This window comes from Rhinolophus ferrumequinum, chromosome 9, assembly GCF_004115265.2.
Source record: "Rhinolophus ferrumequinum isolate MPI-CBG mRhiFer1 chromosome 9, mRhiFer1_v1.p, whole genome shotgun sequence".
Taxonomy (NCBI): domain Eukaryota; kingdom Metazoa; phylum Chordata; class Mammalia; order Chiroptera; family Rhinolophidae; genus Rhinolophus; species Rhinolophus ferrumequinum.
In genome coordinates this window covers 28,069,786-28,095,748 of record NC_046292.1, presented here as the reverse complement: position 1 = coordinate 28,095,748, position 25,963 = coordinate 28,069,786, and the positions used below count along the sequence as shown (strand labels likewise).

Sequence of the window (25,963 nt, the reverse complement as noted above, 5' to 3'; positions counted from 1 at the left end):
GAATGTTCCAAGATGAGTTTGGAGAAATAGGTGGGGACAAAATCTGTAGGGCTTCCAAGGTCATGATGAGGAGCTTGGATTTACCTTCTGCCTGTCTTCACAGGGTGGCCAGTCTTGAGGTCTACAGAGAAGCCTAGACATTTTGTTAGGTTTCTGAGGCTATGCATTGCGTATTCAGGCACCTGACACCCTAGGGCAGAGCAGAGTTGCAGAGCCTGACAATGGTTCTAGAATTGAGTAGAAGATGGGGTCAGCAAAGTTGATCTTGCCAAAGACAAATAAGAGGAGTTGGGAGACCAGCCAGCAGCATTCACAATCCCATTATTGGGATTGACTCACTCAGGCAAGTTGGTGCTTTCACAGGGCTGCAGAGAGCTACTCCTTGGATGGTGGACTTCAAGTTATAGCCACTTAGTTGATTTCACCCTAAGAACAAAACATTTGATATTAAAGGGAGACAGCATGATTCGGGTGAGCATAGAAGAAGCTGGGAATGGGGCAAGGAAGAGTCACATCCCCTTATCCTGCAGTGTTTCAAAAGCAGAACTATCTTCCACCCTTATCTAAGACCCATTCATTCCCTCAACAAATTCATGCCCTCAATAAATACTAGTTGTCTACTTAGACTATGAATTGTTTTAGGTGTTAGGGATATAGCGGTACACAAGACAAAATTCTTGCTTTTATGTAGCTTACAAAGCAGGTAATAAATGGATATATAATGCATAAAAAATTAAATAGGAAAGGCACAGAGAGTGACATTTATTTTATATACATATTGTTTGGGGAAAGCTCTACGTAGGTGATGATTGAACAGAGATTGGAATGAAGTGAAGGTGTAAGCCATGCAAATACTTTGGGGCAGAGCATTCCAGGCAGAAAGAACAGCAGATATCTTGAGGGGGGAGTCTGTTTGGTGGGCTCACGGAATGGCAGGAGGCCATCGTGCTGGAGCTCATTGAGTGACAGTGAGAGGGATGAAAGATGCAGTCAGGCGAATGAGGCTGGAGGTAGGTACAGATAATGTAGGGCCTTGCAGGTCATCATAAGGATATTGGGTTTTATTCTAAATGTGATTTGAAAGTTGATAGAAAGGAGTAACGTGATCTGATGCAGATTTTCAAAGAATCACTCTGGCTGCTTGTAGAGAACAAATTATAGGGGCCAAAGTGGAAGCAAGGAGACTTGTTAGAAGGCCTTTGCAGGAACTCAGGGTACAAATGACAGACAAGGATGGTAGCAATAGAGGCAGTGAGAACTTGTCTGATCCCAAATGCATTTTGCTGATGGGATTGGATGTGGCTTATAAGAGAAAGAGGAGGGAAGGATGACTCCAAAGTTTTTGGTCTGAACAACTGGGTGGATGTAATGTCATTTATAGAGAAGGGAAATCCTAGGAGAGGTTTTTTTTGGGTGGGGTTGTGGTGAAGAGGGGAATGATCCAGAGTTCATTTTAGACATGTTAAGTCTGAGATGACTGTTAAACAATCAAGTAGAAATGTTGAGTAGACAATTGAAAATACATGTCTGGAGTTTAGGGGGAAAAAGCCAGGGTTGGAAATATAAATATAGAAATGTTCAGTTATACAGATTTGTATGTATGTATTTATTTATATTCTTGATTAATTTTAAGCATATACAAAAGTAGAGAAAATAACATAATGAATATTCATGTATCCATTACTTAGCTTAATCAATTATTAATGTTTTGTTAGTCTTATCTCATCCTGCCCCACTTTTCCCTGGGTTGGAGTATTTAAAAACAAATTTTGGATATTCATTGCTTATCCTGTAAATACTTCTGTTTGTAATAGGTTGTTTTTAAAGTCATTGGACCAGGGAAGGCCGGTTAGCTCAGTTGGTTAGAGCCCGGTGCTCTTAACAACAAGGTTGCCGGTTCGATCACCACATGGGCCACTGAGAGCTGCGCCCTCCACAACTAGATTGAAACAATAACTACTTGACTTGGAGCTGATGGGTCCTGGAAAAACACACTTAAATAAATAAAAGTTTAAAAAAATAAAAAAATAAAGTCTTTGGGCCAGATGATATCGCCCAGGGAGTGTGTAGAAATAGAGGAAAGGTGGGAGGACTGATTCATGACCCTCCATCTTCAGAGGTGAGGAGGAGGAACCAGCGAAGTGGACTGAGAAGGAGCAGCAAGTGAGATAGGAGGATGGGAGAAAAAGTGTGGTGAATGAAAGGTCTTGGAAGCCAAATGAAAAGTGGGTTTCAAGAAGGAGGGAATGATCCATTGTGTCAAATCCTGTTGAAAAGCTAAGAAAGATGAAGACTGAAAAATAACTCTCAGATTTAGTGAAGTGGTGATCACTAGTGACCTTGATGAGAGCAAATGAGTGGAGTTATACTCATAAGAGCTTGATCAAAAATGGGTTCAAGAGAAAAAGAGAGGAGAGGCAATAGAGACTTTAAGTACATACAATTGTATAAGGAATCTTTTTTTTTTTTCTGTACAGAGGAGCTGAGAAATAGGGTAAAAACCAAAGGAAAGTGTAAAGTTCAAGGGAGACACATTTTTAAGATAGGAGAGATTACAGCATGTTTGCATGCTCATGGAAACAATCAAGTAGAGAGGGAAATTTTGATGACATAGAAGTGAGAGGGAATAAATTAATGAGCTAAGTCCAAGTCCGGGAGTAAGTAAGAGGAAGTGGGATCTTGGGTCTTCAGAATTTACTGTAACTACTGAAATGAATTTAGATTTTTAAAAAAACGTGCTAATTTGTCATTTACTGTGGAGAGATGGTTTAAAATTGGTAAACGAATAAATAACTATACTGGTTGAAGAAATCATGATAAACATCAGGAAAGCTAAAGTGCAGAAATTAACAGAATTGTATCTAGGATATGACTTAGTAAGAAATGGAGAGGAAGAGAAACCGTATCTTCTCTTTTATGCTCCTCTTAAAATTTAAACATTGTTCGTGTCTATATATGATAAAAGAAAAATTCAAAAGCTTTGAAAGTTGTTGCCATGTTACAAAATACATGCTAGTCTTTTCTACTGGGCAAGAATATGAAAGCATCTTCTCAAAAGTTTTTAATGTAGGGCGGCTGGTTAGCTCAGTTAGTTAGAACGTGGTGCTAAGAACACCAAGGTTGCTGGTTCCATCCCCATATGGGCCACTGTGAGCTGCGCCCTCCTTAAACAAAAAAGAAAAAAACAAACAAACGAAAAAAGTTTTGAATGTAGATGGCATGTCTAATATAACTTTTTCACTTTCAATGTCATTTTTGTAGCTCCCAATAGTTAACAAACCAAGCAATCTTGGTATTACTTGTATCTACTGCTGCCGCACCAGGTAATGGTATCATGATCTTTTCATGGTTCAAACAATGGAAATAAAGTTTATCAAATAGTCTAAGAACATTTATTATATGTGGTCACTTGGTGAAATCTCTGTTCATTTTATTGAAAAGCCAGTAGTTACGTAGATCTTGATTATTAATACACATATTTTTAATAGTAAAAAGCTTTATTAAAAATTTGGTTTCTAAAAAGCGTTTGTTTTCATCACTTGTGTGCCAAAAGGAAAACCGAAACCAATGGGCATTCCCATACTTCTCTATGTTCCTATTGTTCCTTGTTTATCTAGGGAATAGATATGAATCTTATTAACTTTCAGTACTCTTTGAAATTACATTGAAATTCAGGCTTTGCAAGTTCTCACTTCCTATTATGATATTAATAAGCTTCAGACACTACTCATTAAAATAACCTGGAATTCACTTAAATTGAGAGAACTTTACTCGTTTCCCATTAAATGGTTCCTCTTAAAACCAAATCCAGAGGAAGTAAGAATTCTGTTGCTACTTCTCTACATGGATAATTTTAACTATTTGATTTAAAAATGCTGGGGCGGGAGGTGGGTGAGCTCTGAAGAGGGAGGTGGAAGAGATGAACCAGAGGCTGAGCTTTGTGAGATGGGCTGTTATTTGTCTAGGTAGAATGAGGATGGCAAGCCCATTCTAGTTGGTAAAAATGATTTGGGAAAAGGAGCAGAAGCAGGGACTTTCAGAGAACACCACTTATAGACAAGCCCCATTAATGTGGGAGTAAAGGAAGATAGGTTTGGAAAATAGTTTGGGTTTTTATTTTGAATACAAAAGCTTCACCCATATACTGAAGACTAAGGAGAAGTGTTGAAGGTTTGTTTTACATTTTGCTTTGTTTTTTAAAAATCAGTTTATTGGTCTTATAAAAATAATACATTTTCATTGTAAAGAATTTAAGCAACGCAAAACAAAAAAACAAAAAAGGCATAAGGAAAAAGCATTTAAAAACTCCTAAACCCCACTATAGCAATATTAATACAACCATTATTAACATTCAGTTAACATCATTCTAAATATCTTTTCATGCCTTTATACAGATAGAATAATAGATTAATAGGTATATCGATAGATATATCTACTTTTAAAAATGGTATACTATATGTGTTATTTAAAAATTAAAAGCTTACTTGAATTTAACAGAATAAAAAAACTGAAAAAAAGCTGGACATCAAATAAAGGTTTATTCACTACAAGAGATATTATTTCTTAAAATACCAATTTAAGGTTAGGAAAAGCAATTTTGGTATTATGTTGTTTTATTTTGTTTTCAAAAAACATGTTTTAAATTAGAATCAATTGCGCCTGCTATGGAAGATCAGAAGATCACACTCTCACACAATCTTTCATAACCCTTCCCCACAGGGCCCATTATTTCTTAGTCATATTATTTTACATTGTTAATTTGTACGACATATATATGCTCTAAAACAAAATCCACACAAATTATTAGCATTAATGCTGTATTTAAATGGATTCACTGATCATCACATATCGTTTTACCAAGACTTCTCAATTCTTAAAGTCTTAATTTTTGTCCTATTTCTTAATTGACTGAATTTCACTTTCAAGTATTTCTCTTTTCTATGAGTTTTTTTTATATTGGTGGGAATCTGCCTGGTACCTTTATTTTTGAATGACATCTTGGCTGGATATATTATTCTTGGATCACACTTTTGTTCTTTCAGAATTCTATAGAGAATGCTCCATTGTCTTCTATCTTCGGATGTTGCTGTTGAGCAATTTGAGGACAGTGTGACTTTTTTTTCTTGCAGGTTATTTGCTTTTCCCTCTTGAATACCTGAATTTCAATACATTAATTAAAATATGTCTCAGGGTTGAATATTTTGTATCAAAATATCTTATTTTTACCTTTCAAACTATAGATTAATTCATCATTTTAGAGGGAACTTCTGTTTTTCTATTTTTGAATATTTCTATTCACTTAATTAGTTCTCAACTCCAGGGACACCAATAACCTCTGTCACTCTGTCATCTGAATTTATTAGCGTCTCCTTGATTGTTTTAATCTCTTTGTGATTTTCATTTGTCTTTATCATGATTTGAATCCTTTTTTCCACATCAATAATTCCACTTCCAGCCATGTCTATTCTGTTTCTTGCTGTTTTGATGTTTACATTAGTTCTATACTAATACTGTTTTGGTCTATGCATTATCAGATGTGCAATTTTCTTTCTAGGCTTTTCTAGAGCTCAAAGCACTTGGGTAAATTTTTTCTTTACTTGCCTCCTGAATTTCTTCCCACTTTATCTGAAACTGGTTTGGTTTTCCTATTGAACTGCAATTTGAGGGCTGTTTTTTAATGCTGTATGCACTTTTTCTATGCTTTATAAGCTTGTCTGAAGAAGGGGGGAGGGAAGAACTCAGGGGAGGTAGTGTGCAGCCTTTCTTAGAACATTTGAGTTCTGCAATCACTTCCGAGGTTTTCAATGTCTGTTACAGAGTTCACTCTACTAGGGGTTGGTGTATCCCAACTCTCTGGGGAAGAGCCTCAATCCTTGGAACCTCCCCCAATTCTATATGCTGTCCTGCATTCCTCACTGCTTCCTACAAGAGTTAGTCTATTCTTCACTTCTCATTTCACCTTCTTCTCTCCAGTAGACATTTTCACCTTTCCGGAGAGAAGAGATGGAAGATAAGGAAATCACTTAATTTTCTTTTCTCTTGGAATACATGTGCAAGTCTATGTGTTAATTCCCAGGATTTTGTGGACCTAACAGTATGAGTTCTGATGGAATGGAGGCAGGGTTTGAAGCCTTGACAAGCTCCAGACCAGAATCTTCTATTTCTTTCCTTGACTGCCACTTGTTGATATCTAATATACTGAGTTGTTGTTTGCTGTGGATAAAATTTTAATTTTTTAAACTTTCTTAGGTACTGGTAAAAACAGAGCCTATAAGAAAGCTTTATTCCATTATCTTAACCTAGAAGTACAATATTTTTAATGCATATTATATTTATATTTTTCTGATTATAAAAGTTATGTATACATATATCAAATCATTATATTGTATACCTTAAACTAAATACAATGCTGTATGTAGATTATATCTCAATAAAACTGGGGAGAAAAATCTGAGGAAAAAATAAAAGTTGTATGTCCTTGTTGTAAATTCGAATTATACAGATATGTATAAAGTAAAAAGTGAAAGTTCCTTATAACACAGGCCCCAAGAACAATCACTTTCAACAGTTCTCTGATATTTTTTATATATTTCTTTTTTCTTTTTTCTTGTCAATGCGTTTCAGTGAACATCACTAGAAATGTGTGAATCCATAAATGTTTTCTTGAATCCATAAATGTTTAAAGAACTTTATTAAGGTAGGTTTTACATACCATAAAACTCCCCCATTTCATGTGTACAATCCAGTGATTTTAGTAAATATGAAGTGGTGCGATATACTTTTTGCAAAAATACAGTTACTTTCTTAATTCCTGTTTAACCCACTCTCCCTATTCTACAATGCACTTACTGAGCCCACAGCATATTAAACATGGTTAGGGGGCTACTTTGGAGAACTTCTGGATAGTTCTGTTCCTGCCTACTTGAACTTGACTACCAAATGTTAGTTGGGTTTATTCCTCTTATTTATATCAGTAATATTTGCTATTGTAATTTAATTATATTTTGAAAACTTATGAAATATCAGTGTAAGATAAAAGAAATGTTTCTATGAAAGCTAAGTTGAATGCTTTGGAAAGGCTTGTTAAAGGCAAGTTGCTAAAAAATTGTTAAATTAGATATGTGTGAGAAATCTGTTGGAAAACTACAAATTTGTAAGAATTTGCATTCAGATTGCTTCACAAGTGTCTTCTCGTTATTGCCACTTTAAGGAAACATTTGAAGAAATCACAGATGATTTGTGAAAGGCAAGAAGTACAAATCATTCCAAGAAACACTTCAATCAGAGGTTCCATAATCACAGAAAAAGCCTGAGGCTATCTCAAAAGATTGGTGAAGGAATTTACATTTATAAGTTAAAAGAAAATGCTTATAATATACATAAATTTATTTTTCTTAAAATAAAACAAAACTGTATCGGGTAAAATGCTTTATGATTCTGCATTTTAATTGACTTTTTTAATTAACAACTAACCACCAGTCCCAACAGTTTCTGGTGGGTGTGTAACCAGCTTTTCCTTTACAATATATTTAGGACGTTTACAAGGTCACTATATGTTAAATTTATGTTGTCCTTTATAATACCTGCCTGATAATATTCCATTGCAAAATGGATGCAATTAAGGAAATTTAATTTATTTAAATTCTCTATTTAAAGTATTTCAATGTTTTTCCGGGAAAAAAATGAAAAACCTTGAGCAGAGAACTAAGATGATTAAAGTGGATTGAGATAACGAATCTGGCAACGGAACATAAAATGGATTAAAGAAGGAGGGATGGAAAGGGGGGATAATGGTAGATGAGAAGCTCCTGCAATAATTCAGCTCTGAGATTAGACCAGGAAGTGGCAGTGGCTTTTCCATCACTATTATACATCCAACAGTTGCTCGTTAGTCCTGTAAGCCCTGCCATTTCCAGAAAATACACTGTACTTTTCCTCCTCTCTACCTTAGCTCATTCCAATCCTCCCGTATTTCATTTTTGCCTCTTAAAATCCTATCTTCAAGATCACTAATACCACACCCTGCCTTAATTGGCCCTGGCTGGAAATTATCCCTCCCCTCCTATTTCTAAGACAGCCGAGTCTTCCCTTCCATTCTTCCTTCCCGAAAGCAATTTTTCTTCCAAAGGCAGTGGTTAAGAGCAACGACTTTAGAACCACCAATTTGCTGTTACCTTAGCACCTTACCCGAATTCTCAGTGCCTCGGTCTCCTGACTGTAAAATGGGGCGAAGTATATACAGTTGTTATGAGGATGTATCAGTTAACTGATGTAAAGCACTTAGAATAGTGTTTGATGTGTGATAAGCACTGAATAAACGTCAGCATTCCTTTTGACTCACCGTGGCGGACAGTCTACTAGAGCAACACGCCAGTGCCGACGCCCACCTCGCAGAGCAGCCAAGACAGAAGCGCCTGGAGCGCGGTCACGTGACTGAGCAAAGATGGCGTCGCCCAGCTCCCTGTGGTTGTTGGTTGTCTCTGTCCTGCCGGGGTGCTGCGCTGCCCTGGCGCTGGGGCATGTAGACCCGCCGGCGCCGCTGCCGCTGGTGATCTGGCATGGGATGGGTGAGTAAGGGGAGAGGCAAGAGGGTTTGGCGAGTCTTCCTCTTCCAGCCTGTGTTCGCGTCTGCAATGGGCGAGTATGGACGGCGAGTGTGGTAGTCACAAGGCACCCGGCTGACCAGACGTTAGGATTTGGGGGCTACTCTGCATTGGAAAGGGAGAAGGGGAAGGAGCTGTCTTTTGGTGAGCGCTCACAGAGGGCTGTGCACTGCATTCGGGCTTTACGTGCTGTCTGTTTAATCACAGCAGTGGCGTCAGGATGCAGCATCGGGCACTTGCTCCAAAGAGCTGGGCTGTGGCTTCATGACTCGGACATCCATCCTTTTATTCATTCACGCATTGAACAGAGATTTGTTAGGCACCTATTGAGCATTTATACATTTAACATATAGTTAGTGAGCACCTACTAGATGCTGAAGATACAGTAGTGAACGAAATAGACTATATACATTCTTTGCTCTTTTGGAACTTACTTTCCAATGGGAAAGACAAAGTATAAAGAAATAAGTAAAATGTGTAATATGTCAAATAGTGATAAGTGCGATGGAAAAATAATAAAGCAAGGAGGGGGATAGAAACCAGAGATAGGGGCTTGCAATTTTGTAGAGCAAAATCAGAAAAGGATTTACTGAGAAAGTGACATCTGAGCAAAACCCTGAAGTAGACAAGGGAAGATGGCCATGTGGCTAAGTGGTAGAAGGAGACCCAGATGAAAAGGCCCTGTGGCAAAAATATATCTGGTATGTTTAATAAAAAAACATTTAGGTTAGTGTGGCTGGAACTGAGTGAGCAAGGAGAAGAAAGGGGTGTAGGTTGTGGGGCGGTGCAGACTTTGGTACTACTAAGGCTACTGTAGGGACTTGGCTAGAATGAAATGGGAAGCCCTTGGGGAAGGGGTTGAGATGAGTGACATGATCTTGACTTACATTTTTTTTTTTTTTTGCTGTATTGAGATTAGATTATAGGGGGTCATGGACATTTGAAGGGAGACAAATTAAGAAGCCATTGAAGTAATTTAAACGAGAGATGATGGTGGCTTGAAACAATATATGGAGATGTTGAGAAGTGGTCAAAGTTTGGAATATTTTGAAGATGGAGCCAATGGGATTTGCTAATAGATGAGATGTGGGATGAGAAAGAAAGAAAGGAATCAAGGATGACTCCATGAGTTTTGGCCTGCACAACTAGAAGGATGAAGTTGTCGTTTTACCAAAGAGGGAAGGCCTGTAGGGAAGCAAATGTGGGGTGGGGAGAAGATCAAGAGTCTGCTTTTGGACTTACTAAATTGGAAATGTTTTAAGGGCATTTGGAATATGGAATTTCGGACAGAGATACAGTCTGGAGATTTAAGTTGCGGGAGCCTTCAGCATATAGCTGGTGTTTAAAGCCATGAGACTGGCCGAGATCACCTAGGGAGTAAGTGTATACAAAGGAGGGAAGAGGTCTGAGCCCTGAGGCACTCCCATCTTCTGGAGGTTGATTAGATGAGGAGGAACTAGCAAAGAAGACCGTGATGGAACAACCAGGGAGCTGGAGGAAAGTCAGGAGAGTGCAATGTCCCGGAAGACAGGTGAAAATGTTTTAAGAAGAAGGGAGTAATCAAATGTATGGAATGTTGACAGCTCAAGTAAGATAAGGGCTGAGAATTGGTGATTGGATTTAATGGTATGAAGATCACTAAAGATCTTAACAAAAGCAGTTTTAGGGGAATGGCGAGAGTGAGAGCCTTATTAGAGTCGTTTAAAGAAAAATGTTCAGAGAGGAATTAGAGTCAGCAAATATATCAAGGTTTTGTGCCAGACCCTGGGGCTGCTACAGTGGAGTTAAAAGAACACAAGATGCTCGATGTCCTCCCAAAATACAGTCAGTCCATAGGAAGGCAATTAAGTAACAAACAATTAGTTCAGTGCCCATGAATGTTATTATGAGAGAAACAGAAGATGCTATAGGTCTTAGCTTTTCTTCTTTAAAAACTAATTCTTAACCTTCCTCTCAGGAAGGGAAAATGGGATGATTAAGTTAAAAGTGGAAAATGATCTCAGCCTCTCCCTCCCACTCAGTGGCTAGTCACTTTCCTTTCCTCTTTTTCATCCATCCTCCACAACCTCTCTCCCACTTGGCAACCATCAAAATGTTCTAGAGTGTAAAATTTAAGGAAGCACTCACTCTCTAGTTTGTATATGTTCAGGGTCAGCACTTGCATGAACCTGACAGTGAGTGTCTCCTTAAATTTTTTGTCCTAGATGCTTCACTTGACTTACCCTAGTCCTGGCCCTAAAAGAAATCTGATTCTAAAGTGCCTTTGAATCTATTAACCTCGTGTTCCTGATGATAAGGGAGGAGAAATATTTTTCAATTGTAAATTTGGTGTCCCAATTATATTGTATGGTCTTTTGAAGTTTGTTTTTACTTGATAAACATGAGCTAAGCATTGAAAAGAAAGTTGTTCTTTTTAAAAATTGAGGTGAAATTCATGTAACACACAATTAACCATAATATAGTATACAATTCAGTGGCCTTTAGTATATTCACAATGTTGTACAAACACCATTTCTCTCTAGTTTCAAAACTTTTTCATCACCCCAGAAAACACCTGTACCCATTAAGTAATTTCTCCTCATTTCCTCCCCTACAACCCTTGGAAAATGGCTAATCTGCTTTCTGTCTGTATGGATTTGCCTATTCTGGATGTAGCATATAAAAGGAATTATACAATATGTGACCTTGTGTGTCTGGCTTATTTTACTTATACTAATATTTTCGAGGTTCATCCACATTGTAGCTCTGTCAGTACTTCATTTCTTTTTGTGGCTGAATACTATTCTAATACACACACAAACACACACACACACACATTCCAATTTGTTTATCCATTCATCCATTGATGGATATTTGGGTCATTTCCACCTTTTGGCTATTATGAATAATGCTGCTAGAAACATTCATGTACAAGTTTCTGTATGGGTGTATCTTTTCATTTTTCTTGGAAATTGCTGGGTCGTATGGTAATTGGATATTTAACTTTTTGAGGAACAACAAACTGTTTTCACAGTGGCTGCCTCATATTTCTACCAGCAATGTGCAAGAGTTCCTATTTTTCTATATCTTTGCCAACACTTATTATTTTTTTCATTTTTAAATAATTAATTATTTTATTAAAACCACCCTGGCAGGTGCGAAGTGGTATTTCATTGTAGTTTTGATACTGCGTTTCCTTAGTGACCAGTGATGTTGAACATCTTTTCATGTGCTTATTGGCCATTTGTATATCATCTTGGGAGATATGTCTGTTCAAGTCCTTTTTCCATTTTAAATTAGGTCATTTTCTTATTGTTGAGCTGTAAGAATTCTTTGTATATTCTGGATATTAGAGCTTTATCAGATATATGTTTTGCAAATATTTTCTCCCATTCTGTAGTTTTCTTTTCACATTCTTGATAATGCCCTGTGAAGCACAAAAGTTTTTTAAAAATAAATATTGTTTTGATTCATGAGTTCCCACCATTGTGTTTGTTGTCTAGGAGACAGCTGTTGTAATCCCTTAAGCATGGGTGCTATCAAAAAAATGGTGGAGGAGAAAATACCTGGAATTTACGTCTTATCTCTAGAGATTGGGAAGACCCTGATAGAGGTAAGGCTCTTCATAGCTCTGTTCCTTTGGAGGGTTGCTGACTAATTTCATAGAATGTACTATAAAAATACTTTACCTTGTATTGTTAGCAGCAAATCACACAATGATATTTTAACTCTGGAGTGGCTTATATAAGGATACCAACCTAAACAAGTTTGCCTCTTAGAGAAGATGCCAACAGTTGTTTTCAGCCCCATCCTTTCACTTCCCTGTGGTTCCTCTTTTAGGACGTGAGGAACAGCTTCTTCTTGAATGTCAATTCCCAAGTAACAACAGTGTGTCAGATTCTTGCTAAGGATCCTAAATTGCAACATGGCTACAATGCTATGGGATTCTCCCAGGGAGGCCAATTTCTGTAAGTCCCCTTCTGTTATATCAAACTACTTACATTGATGTTTTTTTTTTCTTTTATTCAGATATATCCACTCCTCAGATTCTTTTGGGATTTTCAACTGTGTATCTTGGAAGGGAAACTATTCTAAAATGTCCCCATGTAAAAAGCTTTATGGAACTTAATTTGTTTTCTCTGAAAGAGTAAAGATTTGTGTTTGGTCATATCAGAAGAAAATTCTGAAACTTTGTGGCATTGGGGAACCACAGAAAATTAAGTAGGTTAATCTGAGAAGTTGATTGTTGATGATGCATTTCCATGTGACAGCTGGAGCTGATAATTTCTTTTTTCTCCAGGAGGGCGGTGGCTCAGAGATGCCCCTCACCTCCAATGATCAATCTGATCTCAGTTGGGGGACAACATCAAGGTAACTTTGACCTCTTTCCCTCCTTTTTTCTCTGTTCTACCCTACCTGACCACTTGATTTTTTAAAAAATTCTAGCAGCTTTATTTGTACAAGAAGTCAGCCATTTTTGCAAAATCCTGTTTTTTTAGCTTATAACGAACTAGCCAGCATTCCTGAAGAAATAGGAAGAGACTTAGGATTGCAGAGGCCTAGAATCATTAGGTTGACATCTACTTCTCTCCAATTTAATTATCATGATTTCCTGGATTTCCTGGAGGTGAGATGGTTGCAGCCACATAGCAGGTGGTGGTTGAGGAATTAGGAAAGTCTAACAACCATTCCTGTTTTCTGACGTTGTGATGTCCTGTTGAGTTTAGGCTTTGGCAAAGAATAGTGTCTAACATTTTTTGTCTGTAAAATTAACAGTAGAGATTAAATTTCCCTCAAAAAACAACAGATTTTCTATTTAGATAAAATTATTAGTTTGGGGGAAAGATGTGTCTTTGGAACAGAACTTTATCTCTGTTCTGATGGATGTAGCTATTAGCCGGTATAGTGTAGGGGCAAAAGGATTCTTCTTATAATCAAGAAACCAGGTTCACCCAATTAACTGTTATTGATGGGCAACTAGTTTGGTATCTTAGGTCCCTTTCACAGATGAGGGAAACTAAAATAAGGCTCTGCCCATCTTGTGGGAATTTTTCAGAGAATGAAACGAAATAATAGGTAGGAAAATACTTTCTAAAAGTACAAGTATTATTCAAATACAAGTAGGTAAAAACAGCTTTATCATTCATTCATTCAAAATATTTATTGAAAACCCAGAAATAAGAAAACATCCCTGCCTTTGTGAAACTTCCATTCTAGTTGGAGTGGGAGCATAGATATGGACTAAGTAAACAAACAGTAAATATAGACAGCTGTGACTTTGATAAAGAAAAAAATGGGTTAATATCTGAGGGACAGAATCGTGGTTGTTTTGGTTAAAGGTGTGGGCTCTGGAGCCCAAACTGCCCGTGTTCAACTCCTGGCTCTATCACTTATTGTCTAACGTTGGACAAGGCTTTCAACCTCTCGGTTTTAAAGTTTCCGATCTGTAATATGGGGCAAATAATGATTTCTTCTCCACAGTGTGGCTGTGAGGATTACATTAGTGTCAATATATGCTTTAAAGTATGTCTGGTACCCCCCCAAAATGTTATTGAGGAGGAGGATGAAAGTGTAACTAGGGGAGGGGAAAGAAATGGGGTTGGACACTACTTGAGTTCAGGTAGTCAGATAGGTCTTCTCGAAGCTAAAGCCTGCGAGATGCAAATGGGTCCAGCCATTGACGCAGCAAGAGAAGTGCAGGCATACCTCGTTTTATTGCACTTCGCTTTATTGCGCTTCACTGATGTGCATTTTCATCAACATCCAGGCAAGACCCTCCACCAGCAAAAAGATGACACCTCGCTGAAGGGTCAGATGATGGTTAGCATTTTTTAGCACTAAAGTATTTTTCAATGAAGGTATATACATTGTTTTTTATGCTCTTGCACACTTAGCAGATGACAGTATAAACACAGTTTTACATACACTGGGAAATCAGAACATTTGTGTGACTCACTGTATTGCGACCTTCACTTAATTGCGGTAATCTGGAACTGATTACCTCCGAGGTATGTTTGTACATCCTCTTGGGAGAAGCAGATGCAAAGGTCCTTAGGCAGTAAAGAGTGGTACCAGGAGAAAGCTGTGATACTAGTAATCCTTGGGACATTGTTTCCTTGAAGAATACATGACTGAGATCAGGGTCGAGCTCTGGTTTGTTTGTGTTTCTCACAGTGCTTTGTACGTAGTAAGTATTCCATACATGATTATTGAAGGAATGGATATTTGTCTTCTACTCTAGGTGTTTTTGGACTCCCTCGGTGCCCAGGAGAGCATTCTCACATCTGTGACTTGATCAGAAAAACGCTGAATGCTGGGGCTTACAACAAAGCTGTTCAAGAGCGGTATGTATGCTTAGCTGAAAGGACACAGAGCTAGCACAGCGCGAAAAGCTCATGCTGACTTCCGTGCCAACAGGGGTTCTAGGAGTAATTGCTAGTGATGTTCAAGTGAGCAACTTTGGTAACTGTCTCTATTGTCTACTCAATTTTACCATAAACCTAAAACTGCTTTAAAAGGGAGGGCATGTTTCTATATAGGAAGAATGTAATTACAACAGAATACATTTCCATCTTTAAAAAAACAAACTAAAAAGCTTTCAGAAAGTACCAAACTCAAGGAATTACTGTTAATATTGGAGGACAGATTCTTTATGTTGTCAGCAGCGAGGGGTTCGTCTCCTGTGTCAGTGTCCCCAGCTGCTCGAATGTGTTTGGGTCTTTAAAACCATACAGAATCACTTTTGCAGTGTATTCTTGTTCAGTTGTTTTCAAACTAAAATATACATCAGAACCCCTGGGAAATCTATTAAAAATGGATTCCAAGGCTCCATTCCTAGAAATTCAGATTCAGTAAGTCTGGAATATTCTAGATGATAACTGATATTTGGGATCAATTACTCTGATTATGGTATCTATCCTATGGGTTTTCCAAGTGCATCATTTTTGTCTAATAATAACTCTTCAATACATTTCCTTGAAACGTTTTGCAAGGGACAGCCTTGTGAGTGACACACATAGAGAACCTGTAGCCGGCTCTCTTCCTGTCCTTCCCATTGGCTCTCCTCACAGTGACAAAGCTGTGTTGGGTCAACAGTGCCACCTGATGGTCAGTGAAGGAAACTAAGAAATTTTATATCTCTACCGCCTTCCCTCTCAGGCAATTCAAACCACGGTTATGCTTTTCTCCTTACCTGGTTTGACTAGTCACAGGTTATATATGTCCTACATATTCTCTGTTCTCATGGATATATGTGGCCTCTTTACACCTTATTGTTCTTAATTCTTTACTCTTTATTCTAATTCTAGCTCAGATGCCTCAGAAAAATTCATCCTTTTCTTTCTTTGTATTTATTTTGTGAACCAGACACAACCCTTGGCAATCACAATTATTGGTGACTATAAACGAGCAGTCAGTAGGGGGCTGGGGGAAACACTGACACCTAAGTCCTGGTAGACTGATGTGTTTATCTTCACTCCCTCCTTAAACTTTAATAAAATGGTAGCAAAAGAATAAAAAGTGATTGACCCACAAGGGCAAAGAGAATGGGAGAGGAGATAAGAGATAATAAAGGATTTCAACAGGTGTTTGAAAGACAGAGAGCAGGTGAATGAGTGATAACTTTTGTAGCAGAGCAGAAAAAGCTGATGCTTTTGTAGAGGAATGCACTGACAAGAAGGGAGGAGAGTCACTTCTTAGAGCTTCAGAAACGCTCAGGATTAGATGCATAAGATACTTTGCAAGGTAGAGGTAAGTGCGCGGGGCTGAAACAGGACGTTTTGTTGAACATCTATGTAAGAAATGATCAGATTCCCCATTTCCCTTAAGTGCACATCCAAGTGACTGCTCCTCCCATCCTTACAAGAGAAGCAAAATTTATTCTCTGGAGCTGTTTAATTAGAGAAGTACCAGACTTTGAGATAACAAGCAGAGGATGGTGGTAAGATGCCATATTGAAAACTCATCCCCTCCCACTCCGCTTTCCTCCCACCTGCCTCTCAGAATGATAGCAGCCAGGCGTAGTATCTACTAAACAGAAGTTTGGTGGACCATTTTCTGGGAAAACTGACGGGCCCCAGAGAAAAGACCAGCAGGTTGATGTTTTGGCATCTTCCAACAAGTTGGGACTTCTGACTTCCATGTAGTGAAGCCACCAGTGGACAAGCTCTGCTCTTGTGTGAAGAGCTTTCAGTCAGCTTTATAATTTAAATATGAACAGTGAGCCAAGGTCCCCTAGTCAGATATCTGAGGAAAGCTTCCAACATGAAAGGCAGACCAAAACAAATAAGAAGTAAAAAGGAACTTAGAAATAGATGACAATTCAAGGAATAGAAGAAAACCTAAAAAAAAAGCCTATAATTACCTTCAGAGATAAGAGATTGCATCCATGACACTAGAACAGAATGCAAATAAAACCAACATCAGAGAGTAAGAGAGAGCTCTTGGAAATTAAAAATAAGATAAGCAAATTTTAAAAAATAAAGAGGTAGGAAAAAAAGGGAGAACAGAAAAAAATTAGAGAAGCCATTTCGGAAGTCCAAAATCTGACGAATAGGAGTTTCAAAAAGAGAACAGAAGAAAGGGTAGATTGGAATTATTAAAGAAGTAACATGAGAAAACTTCTCACAACTACAAGAATAAGTTTCCAGATTGAAAGTGTTTACCAAGTAGTCAAGGCAAGGAATGAAAAAAGACCCACATTAAGGTATATTCCTGTGAAATTTCAGGGCACCAGGGACAAAGACCAGATCTCAGGGAGGCCACTTAGGAGTCCCAATGGCAGCACACCCCCTGATAGCAAGACTAGTAGCTAAAAGGCAATGGTGCCTTTATTCAGAAAAGTGATTTACAACCTAGAATTCTATCCCAAACCATAAAGACATCTTCAGACGTGCAAAAAGAAACCACTGACCTTCCGTATATACTCTCTTTCTAAGGGGTTGTTGGAGAGCCTCAGTTCTACACTGTCCAGCTGTGTGGCCTTGAGTCTCCTCCTCATCTCTAGTGTGAGGTTAATAGTAGTACTTCGCTACAGGGTTGTGAAGATTAAACAAACGACGTGGAAAGCATTCAGAGCAGTGCTTAGTTCATAGTAAGTAGGCAGGTGTGGGTTGTGACCACCAGTGGTGCTGTGTTTAAAATATTAATTCAACTTGCGCTTTCTGTTTCCTTTATAAGTATTGCAGCGGTTTTGTTTTCTCTAACTTTTGGTTGCAATTATAAAGTATTTCATAATTTCATCAAATATCAAAGCACTGCTGTTTGCCAGGCCCTATTATAGGTCTTGCAGGTACAATGTGGAATAAGACGATTAATGGAGAACAAGACAATTGGGGTCCCTGCTTTCATGACTTAACGTACTAGTGGGGAGAGGGGGTGTCCAGGTGAACAGACACACTAGATAACCTTGAACAGTGCTATGGCCGTGAAGGAAATAAGCAGCGTGCAGGGATGGAGAGTAATGGAGGGGGTACCTACCTTGCACAGAATGGTCTTTGAAGAAGAGCTATTTAAGCTGGGATCTGAGGGAGGAGAAGGAAGGAGCATAGAAGGAGCTAAGGACAGATGGATCAGGCAGAAGGGACAGCAGGCACAAAGGCACTGAGCCTGAGATAAGCTTGGCTCGTCCTAGGCCAGGGTGACTAGTGATAGATGGGAGAGTTGGACAGAAAAGCAGGAGCTACATCATGCAAGGGCTTGTAGGCCGTGCAAGGAGTTTGGGTTTCTTTCTAAGCATCATGGGAAGCGGTTGGGATATGCTAAGCAAGGGAATATGAAGATGAGTGAGATGAAGAGAAATGAAGTGACTTGAGATGTATTTCATAACATTGTAGATGAACTAGACTGTGAGCCAGGATATAGCTCACCATTTATACGAGTTTCCCTGGGAATTGCATTCTGAGTTCTCAACAGCTCGTTTACAGATGAACTTTTAAGATGCTTTTCTGATTTTATAGTTATTTGCTTTTTCTTTTTTAAGTTTCTTTGTAAAATCTCATTTTAACACATGGCCACCATGAGATTTAACGAGGCAAGTAGTCCAAGTAGAGTAGTGGGAAGGGAGATGGTAAGAACTTAAAGTGACAAGAAAATAGTTTTCTCTTGGTAGTGTTGTCCTAGGTTGCCTTTTGTATTAGGGAGGATTCTGGTTGCAAGAAACAAAACCAAATCAAGCCAAAGTAGATGTCAAAAGAAATTCATAATTCCGTACCCAAGGCCTCAGAGAGACTGGATTCAAGAAATGAGAGCTATCGGGGTGGCCTGTTAGCTCTGTTGGTTAGAGCGTGGTGCTCTTAACAACAAGGTCGCCTGTTGGATCCCCACATGGGCCACTGTGAGCTGCGCCCTCCACAACTAGATTGAAACAACTACTTGACTTGGAGCTGATGAGTACTGGAAAAACACATTTAAATAAATAAAAGTTTGGGGAGAAAAAAGAAATGAGAGCTATCAAGAGCCAACACAGTCTTTCTCCAACTGTTGTCATTGCTTCTCATTCTGTGTCATTGCTTTTTTTTTCTCTCCATGCAGATCAGCCTTTCCTGTTATCTACATGGCGAAAGGTGGCCTTGCACAGCTTGCAAGTTTTTAATCTTTTCTGTTTAGGAGATTATCTCAGTCTGAGGCTAGAATCTCTCTGTCCCAATTCACATTTTTAGAGAAGGGACCGTGCCCCAGCTCAGATAAGGTTCTCACTTGCTCTCATTAGCTGTGGCCAGAGAAGTGGGACCATGTGGTACCAACCGTATCCACCTTGTAAGTGGTGGGGGTAGAAGCTGTGCAGTTCCCACTCAAGGGAGAATGGTTTTGATTTAGGCAGAGAGCCCAAAAGGTGTCTTCTATTCTGTTGAGAGAATTTAACCTTAGCAATACCCTAATGCCCTGAGTAAGCAGTGAGGAAGTGTTCAGGCACCAGGCCCTGACCCGGCACAGTGGGGGCAATGAGTACTGGTGAGTGTAACAGCTTCTGGATGTGAAATGTGCCCTCTAGTTCCCGTTTGAGATGCTGGCAGCCCTTCCTGATTTCTCCTTCCTCGTTTTCTCCGTGCCACCCGCCCCCCCCACCCCAATGTTGGCCTGGCCTTGGCCTCTCGTCTAACCCTATGCCAGCTCTGCTCTCTCAACTTGCCCTCTCTTTGGTACCCGGCTCCCAGCCTGCATGCCCCTTGCTTTGCAGGGTCTGTGCACCCGACCCTCCCACCCCCACCCCTTCCATGGCTCTCAGAGTACTTTTCCTCAGTTGTCCCACTCTGCCCTCAACTTGCCACTCCCTTTCCTGGAAATACTGAGTCAACCACTCAAGCTCCCTCACATACTTTTCAACTGTTTAGAAAAGTATAGAGAGTAATGTAACTACTGTGTACCTAGGGCCTAAAATTAATATTTTATCATATTTGCCTCCAATGTTTTTAAGAACAGAAACATTCCAGGTAAAATTTTCTTCATCTCTCTGCCAGGTCTCATTCTCTGCTTTCCCTCCATAGTGACAACCATTGTCAAAGAATTCTGAGTATATCCTGTCTGTTAAAAAAAATTATATATGTACATATCCATAATCAATATATAGTGTTATGTATTTAAAATTTTATGTAATGGATATCATATTGTGTGTATCTCATTCTACAAATGATTTTTTTCACTCATTTTTGATATCTAAACATGTTATTACATATACTTCTAGTTGATTTGTCTTTACTGCTGCATGACATTTTATTGTATGACTTCACTGTTTATTGATTCTCATATTGCAAACATTTCAGCATTTCCAGTTTCTCATTATAACAAACAACTTTCAGAGATCATCCTTGTGTTGAAAAGCCCAGTCTTCCTGTGAGTCTCTTGTGTGTCTCCTTTACTGTTATCCTACTGCACAGGACACTTCACTTCTGGTCACCAAATGTGTGTGGGGGGTGGGTTCCCCCCCCCCCCCAGCAATTCTCTCAACACCAGCTGGGTATCCTACAATTTAATTCAATTCTAACTACCTATCTGGAAACAGTGTCAGATCCGCGGTGAAGAGCTCAGTTAAGGGCTTAGATGAAAAGGAGACGGATGAAGAGGAGGCAGAGGTGGTGGGAATTGAGCTGAGTCTTGCAGGACGAATAGGAAGCAATGGAGGGTGAGGAGGTGGGGCTGTGGGAGGGGAGAGCATGTGCCACCATGATCTGGAGGCATGGTGAAGTGTGATAAAGCTCAGTGCCACAGGGGACCAATATTGACGAGCCCTTTTCCTAAAGCTTTAAGGACTTTGTGTACGGTGTTAAGCAGCACAGCCTTGCCTCAGTTGCCTTGGTGAAGAACTGTTCCATCGGCGGAAGTCTTGTCTTCCCTATTAGAGGGCAAGGCCTGGGGCTTGAGGGTTCTGGCCTTTTGTCATTTCACAGTCTTGGTGGCCTGCGCACAGGGGCATGCCCCAGGCCTGCTGGTTTGCAGCTTGGTCACCAGCATCCCTTTTTCTTCCTGCAGCCTGGTGCAAGCAGAATACTGGCACGACCCCATAAAGGAGGACTCATACCGCAACCACAGCATCTTCTTGGCAGATATTAATCAGGAGAGAGTAAGCACCCAACCCAGGCTACCATAGCTGTGCATTCATGTTTTTATCTGGGGCATTATAAACAGGTCAGCAGCAAGTATTTACCCAAAATACCCCAGGGAGAACGTGGGAAATAGCAGTTCTGGGTTTTGGGTGGAACCAGTGCTTCTGAGATCCAGTTTCTTTTAGGGAGGCTGACGTCCATTAGGCTTCCTTCCCTTAGGTCTTTTCCATTTCCTGGAGTTGAAGCACAATCAGCTCAGGGGGTTGCTGGCTGGCTGACGTGGAACCTCACAGCTACTTTTTTGCTGAGGGAAGCCTTCCTTGGTGGGTCCTTTTGGGTCTAATTTTCTCAGAAGAGAAATTTACCTAGAAGAGAGACTGCAGAGCAGACTGAGCGTGTCCAAGGCACGAGCGTAGTTTGGGAGATTCTGGTAAACTAGACGGCTCAAGTTATATTGGGCTCATCTGGAGGTTTAGAAAAAAGTTGTTTGAAAGGGGCAAGACAAAATGGGATAGCAAAACCACTCAGCATTTGCAGTTTCTTATTTTGCATTGGCTTTCGGTGGGTAGAAACCTTTAACCTATGTGACAGATGCCTGTTGAGTGCATTGACAGATTCATGGTGGCATTGTGGTTGCCGTGGTTGGTGGAGGCATGTCAATCAGATAGGATGGTAAGAAAAGGCTGTACAGGTGTCTTCTGGGTGGGAAGCTGGAAAAGCAACCTGGACCATGGGGAAGAAACATGGGGGCCCAGAGCCAGAGACCGGAGCACTGTAAGGCTTTCATCCCTCTGCTGGAACCTGATGGTGAAGTCCCTGAGATACTGCTGGCCTTTCCTCCAGGGTGTCAATGAGTCCTACAAGAAGAACCTGATGGCCCTGAAGAAGTTTGTAATGGTGAAATTCCTCAATGATTCCGTTGTGGACCCTGTGGATTCTGAGGTGAGACACTGCTTAGGCAGGCTACAACATTCTAGGAGACCACAGGACTAAATGACATTAAAATACACCTGCCTGTTGGGGAAAAAACCTTCAGTCCCTTCCACCCACCTTTGTGTAGAGCAGGGGTCCTTCACCCAAGGCCTGTACATGGGACACTGAAGGTTATAATGCCCCACCCCCTAAAATTATATGCAGAATTGTGTAGCTGCATTCTCTGAGGAAGGGTCTATAATTTTGATCAGATTTTCAAAAAGACCCAGCAAAAGGTTCAGAACCACCAGACCCAAGTCAATAAATCTCTAAGGTTGGTATTTAAGGTCTGCCTTGACATGTCTCTCCAAACTAATCTCCCTTGACTACCCACTTCATATTCTTTGATCAAGCTATACTGTAATATTTGAAATGCCCCAAACTTTTTCTTTGTTCATGCTTTTCAGTCTCTAGAATACCCTTCCCTGGGCTTCTCCATCTGACAAGCTTCTATTCATCTGCCAAGGCCAAACCCACGTCACTTCCTCCAGCCAGGATGCCATCCCTACTCCAAGCAGAATTTGCTGCTGCTTCTGTAGAATCAGTCAGCCTATATTAGCGCACTCATCACATCATGTCAAACCACAAGGGTCTAGCAAAACCACGGCTTGCAGGCCAAATCCAGCCTGCCACCTGCTTTCGTGTGGCCCATGAACTAAGAATGGCTTTTACATTTTTAAATGGTTGCAAAAAGATATTTGCTGATGTGAAAATTATATGAAATTCAAATTTCAATGTCCATAAATACAGTTCCATTGGAACACAGCCATCCTCATTTTAAAATGTTGTTTGTGGCTCCTTTTTCATTACAATGGCAGCATTGAGTAGTTGCAACCACATGGCTCTTAAAGCCGCAGGTATTTTGTATCTGGCTTTTACAGAAAAGTTTGCTGACCCCCCCATGCTAAACAATTAGTTGTTTCTGTGCCCCATTAGACTAGACCTTCTTGAAAACAGAGACTATATACATATATTCATCTGTGAATGTCTGGAGTTTGGCACAAGGATTTTCACGGGGTAGATGCTCAATTACCGTGTTTCCCCGAAAATAGAACCTGGTCTTACATTAATTTTTGCTCCATTAGGGCTTATTTTCAGGGGATGTCTTATTTTTTCATGCACAACAATCTACATTTATTCAAATACAGTCATTTCTTCTGGAACATCGTCATAACGTACTAAATGCATCCGTCTGGCTATCTTCACTGGGCTTATTTTCGGGGTAGGTCTTATTTTGGGGAAAACACGGTATAGGAAGCAGACATTCTGGAAAATTGTAAAGCTCTTTGGAAAGATTAACTCATCCTTCATTAGCCACCCTTAAAAAGAGATGAGTCAAAACATAGTCTATTTTTCCTCCTTGCTACAGCTTTATGATGTTTGTTGGTAGTCTTGCTACATGCCAGTCAAATTAATTTGGCAGTGTGTGCCATGTGTCTCATCTGCTTATTCCTTTCCTACAGTGGTTTGGATTTTACAGAAGTGGCCAAGACAAGGAAACCATTCCCTTACAGAAGACCCCACTGTACACACAGGTACCTGGGAGGGGAGAGGCGCTGTCCTTTTCAGCTCCCGGCTTCTGAAACTGCTAGGTTCTTTGACAAATCCTGTGCTATACATCCCAGAGCAGTAGGTGCTCATGAGGCGTCGGGCTCACGCCTGATACAGGTGAGTCTGGTTAGGCTGCTGACTGTTGCACTAGCCTGGCAGGTGCTGGTTTACAGAAATTTACATCCTGAAGGTTGAAGGACCTGTATGTGCCTCATGGTTTTCAAGCATCTTCAAAGGACACATCATCTCTAACTCCTTTTGATAAAAAAGTTTAGAACTGGCTTCCTTTGCTGAGGTGTAGACTGGAACAAATCCAAGATGCCCCCATGCATCATGAAAACATAGAAAAAGGGGTGTTACTTTAAAACATCAGTAGATGTGGAAGTTGTTTTTAAATTAGGTACTGATAAGGGGAGATCCTCCTGCAGGGGAGTGAAGGGGAATAGAATCGTGAACTTTTTTCAGTAGGTGGTTTCTCAGAGGTTGCAGCATTTCACTACCTCCAGTTCCACTCTAAAGATTTTATGTTGGAGATACTCCCCCAAATGCACAAGTGCTACATCTGAACCAATTGCCTTCTACTAGAGTTCCTTCCAATTTCAGAAGCCAGTTGTCTCCTCTCTTGGCTTTTCTCCTGCATTTGGTGCCTCAGCTTGGGTGAGGTAAAAGCAAAGGGAAGCTAGGGGCTGTTAAATTGTGGAAATTACAACTAAGAACTTCCTTCTCATGAAACTCAAACTGATGGTAGTCACAGAAGCATCATTCTGGCCGTCGAAGTGCTCACCTTCCCAGCCGTCCTTGTTCTGAGGCACACAGGCATTTTCCACTGCACGAGCTTAGTGTCCCACGTTTGTTATCGAAGGGTTGGATATGTTTTAAGTTGTCTAGCTAATGTTCCGTCTGGCTCAGTTCCACTTCACCAACATTTTGAGGCAATTTTGTCTGTGGCTTGCCCACCTGTAGTTGGTCCTCCAGAAAGAAACTTTGGGAAACTTCAGAAAGCAGAATATAAGCAGAATATGAAACTCAGTATAGCATATCTCAACTGCATATATTTTTAATGCTTAAGGGGAAAAAATGGAAGGCGGTATATTCTTTCTGGCATCTTTGAAAATACACCTAAATTTTAATACTGAGGAAAAAGATTTCGTTTTGAGACTATATTTCAAGTTAACATTCTATTTCTTTACTATTTTATTCCAAAACTTTTCATTAAGCCTCTTGACTAATTATGGCCTTTCTCTCTGCAGGACCGCTTGGGGCTAAAGGAAATGGACAACGCAGGGCAGCTAGTGTTCCTGGCTCTAGAAGGGGACCATCTTCAACTGTCTGAAGAATGGTTTTATACCCACATCATACCCTTCCTTGAATGAAACCCTTGCAATTTGCACCAGAGCTCAGGGAGCCGCCAGCACTTCCAAACCAGTGGAAGACCACTCCCTTTATGCCCAAGACTGAGCTCAGATCCAGCTTGCAACTAATCCTTCTCCCTAATCATCTAACATGCCCTGCTCCAAAAGATCTAAGATCCAAATCTTCTCCTTTGCCTTATCCTATCAGCATATGGTATTGAATACAAGTTTAATTAGTAACCAGAGATTGTTTTACAATCATTTGATGTGGTCAAGCTGTCGTAGGAAAACAGTCTGCTGCAGCTCAGTGCCAGAACTGTGCCCAGGCCCAGAAGAAACTGAACAAAAGCAATGAGCTGGATTCTAAGGGCAAACACCTTTCTCAGGAAAATCTAGCCCCATTTCAAGCCAAGAGAAGGCCAACACCCAGGCCTGAGCCATTCCTATAAATGCTTTGTTTTGCTGGTAGAAGTTTAACCAATGTTTGGAGAAATATTGCTTGGGTAATGTTTCTGCAAAATCTGAGACTGCCCTCCTCTCTATGTTGCCTTCTGTGGTATCTTAGCAATTATTAGACAAATTCCGCTCGCCTACCATCTTCCTTTGGTAGCCGTCTTTTTTTGGTAGCCGACGGCTACCAGGTAGTGAATTAGTTGCTCTCACAAAAGGAGGGAAGTAACACCCAACTGGATTGCTTAAGGAAGGAAGTGTATATACATTGCTTAACTTAGATTGGGGGCAGGGGAGAAAAATGTAGAAATGGACATGAAAAATGAAGAGGCAGCGGCTTCTTTCCATCCCATCCTTGATGAGCCTGTCCTTTAATATGACTAGTCTGGATTCTAGACTCACTGTTGCTGGCATCACAGAATGGGAGGAAAAATATGAAGAGATATGGCTAACTTCCATTGCAAAAAATTGTATTTATCAGTACATCCCAAAGTTGTTTATGATGTGTTCTTGCTCA

The 25,963-nt window shown here is 40.0% G+C and overlaps 1 protein-coding gene across 1 annotated transcript; it reads left to right on the top strand.

The window, feature by feature from the left end:
- The first annotated feature begins 8,411 nt into the window (after nucleotides 1-8,411).
- Nucleotides 8,412-25,636, top strand: PPT1 (palmitoyl-protein thioesterase 1). The gene is made up of 9 exons (XM_033113625.1): nucleotides 8,412-8,567; nucleotides 12,086-12,195; nucleotides 12,423-12,550; nucleotides 12,883-12,953; nucleotides 14,824-14,926; nucleotides 21,048-21,138; nucleotides 21,965-22,063; nucleotides 23,557-23,628; nucleotides 24,895-25,636. Exons 1-9 carry the CDS (start codon nucleotides 8,444-8,446, stop codon nucleotides 25,015-25,017), a joined length of 921 nt encoding a protein of 306 aa, XP_032969516.1. The 5' UTR covers nucleotides 8,412-8,443; the 3' UTR covers nucleotides 25,018-25,636.
- Nucleotides 25,637-25,963: the final 327 nt, after the last annotated feature.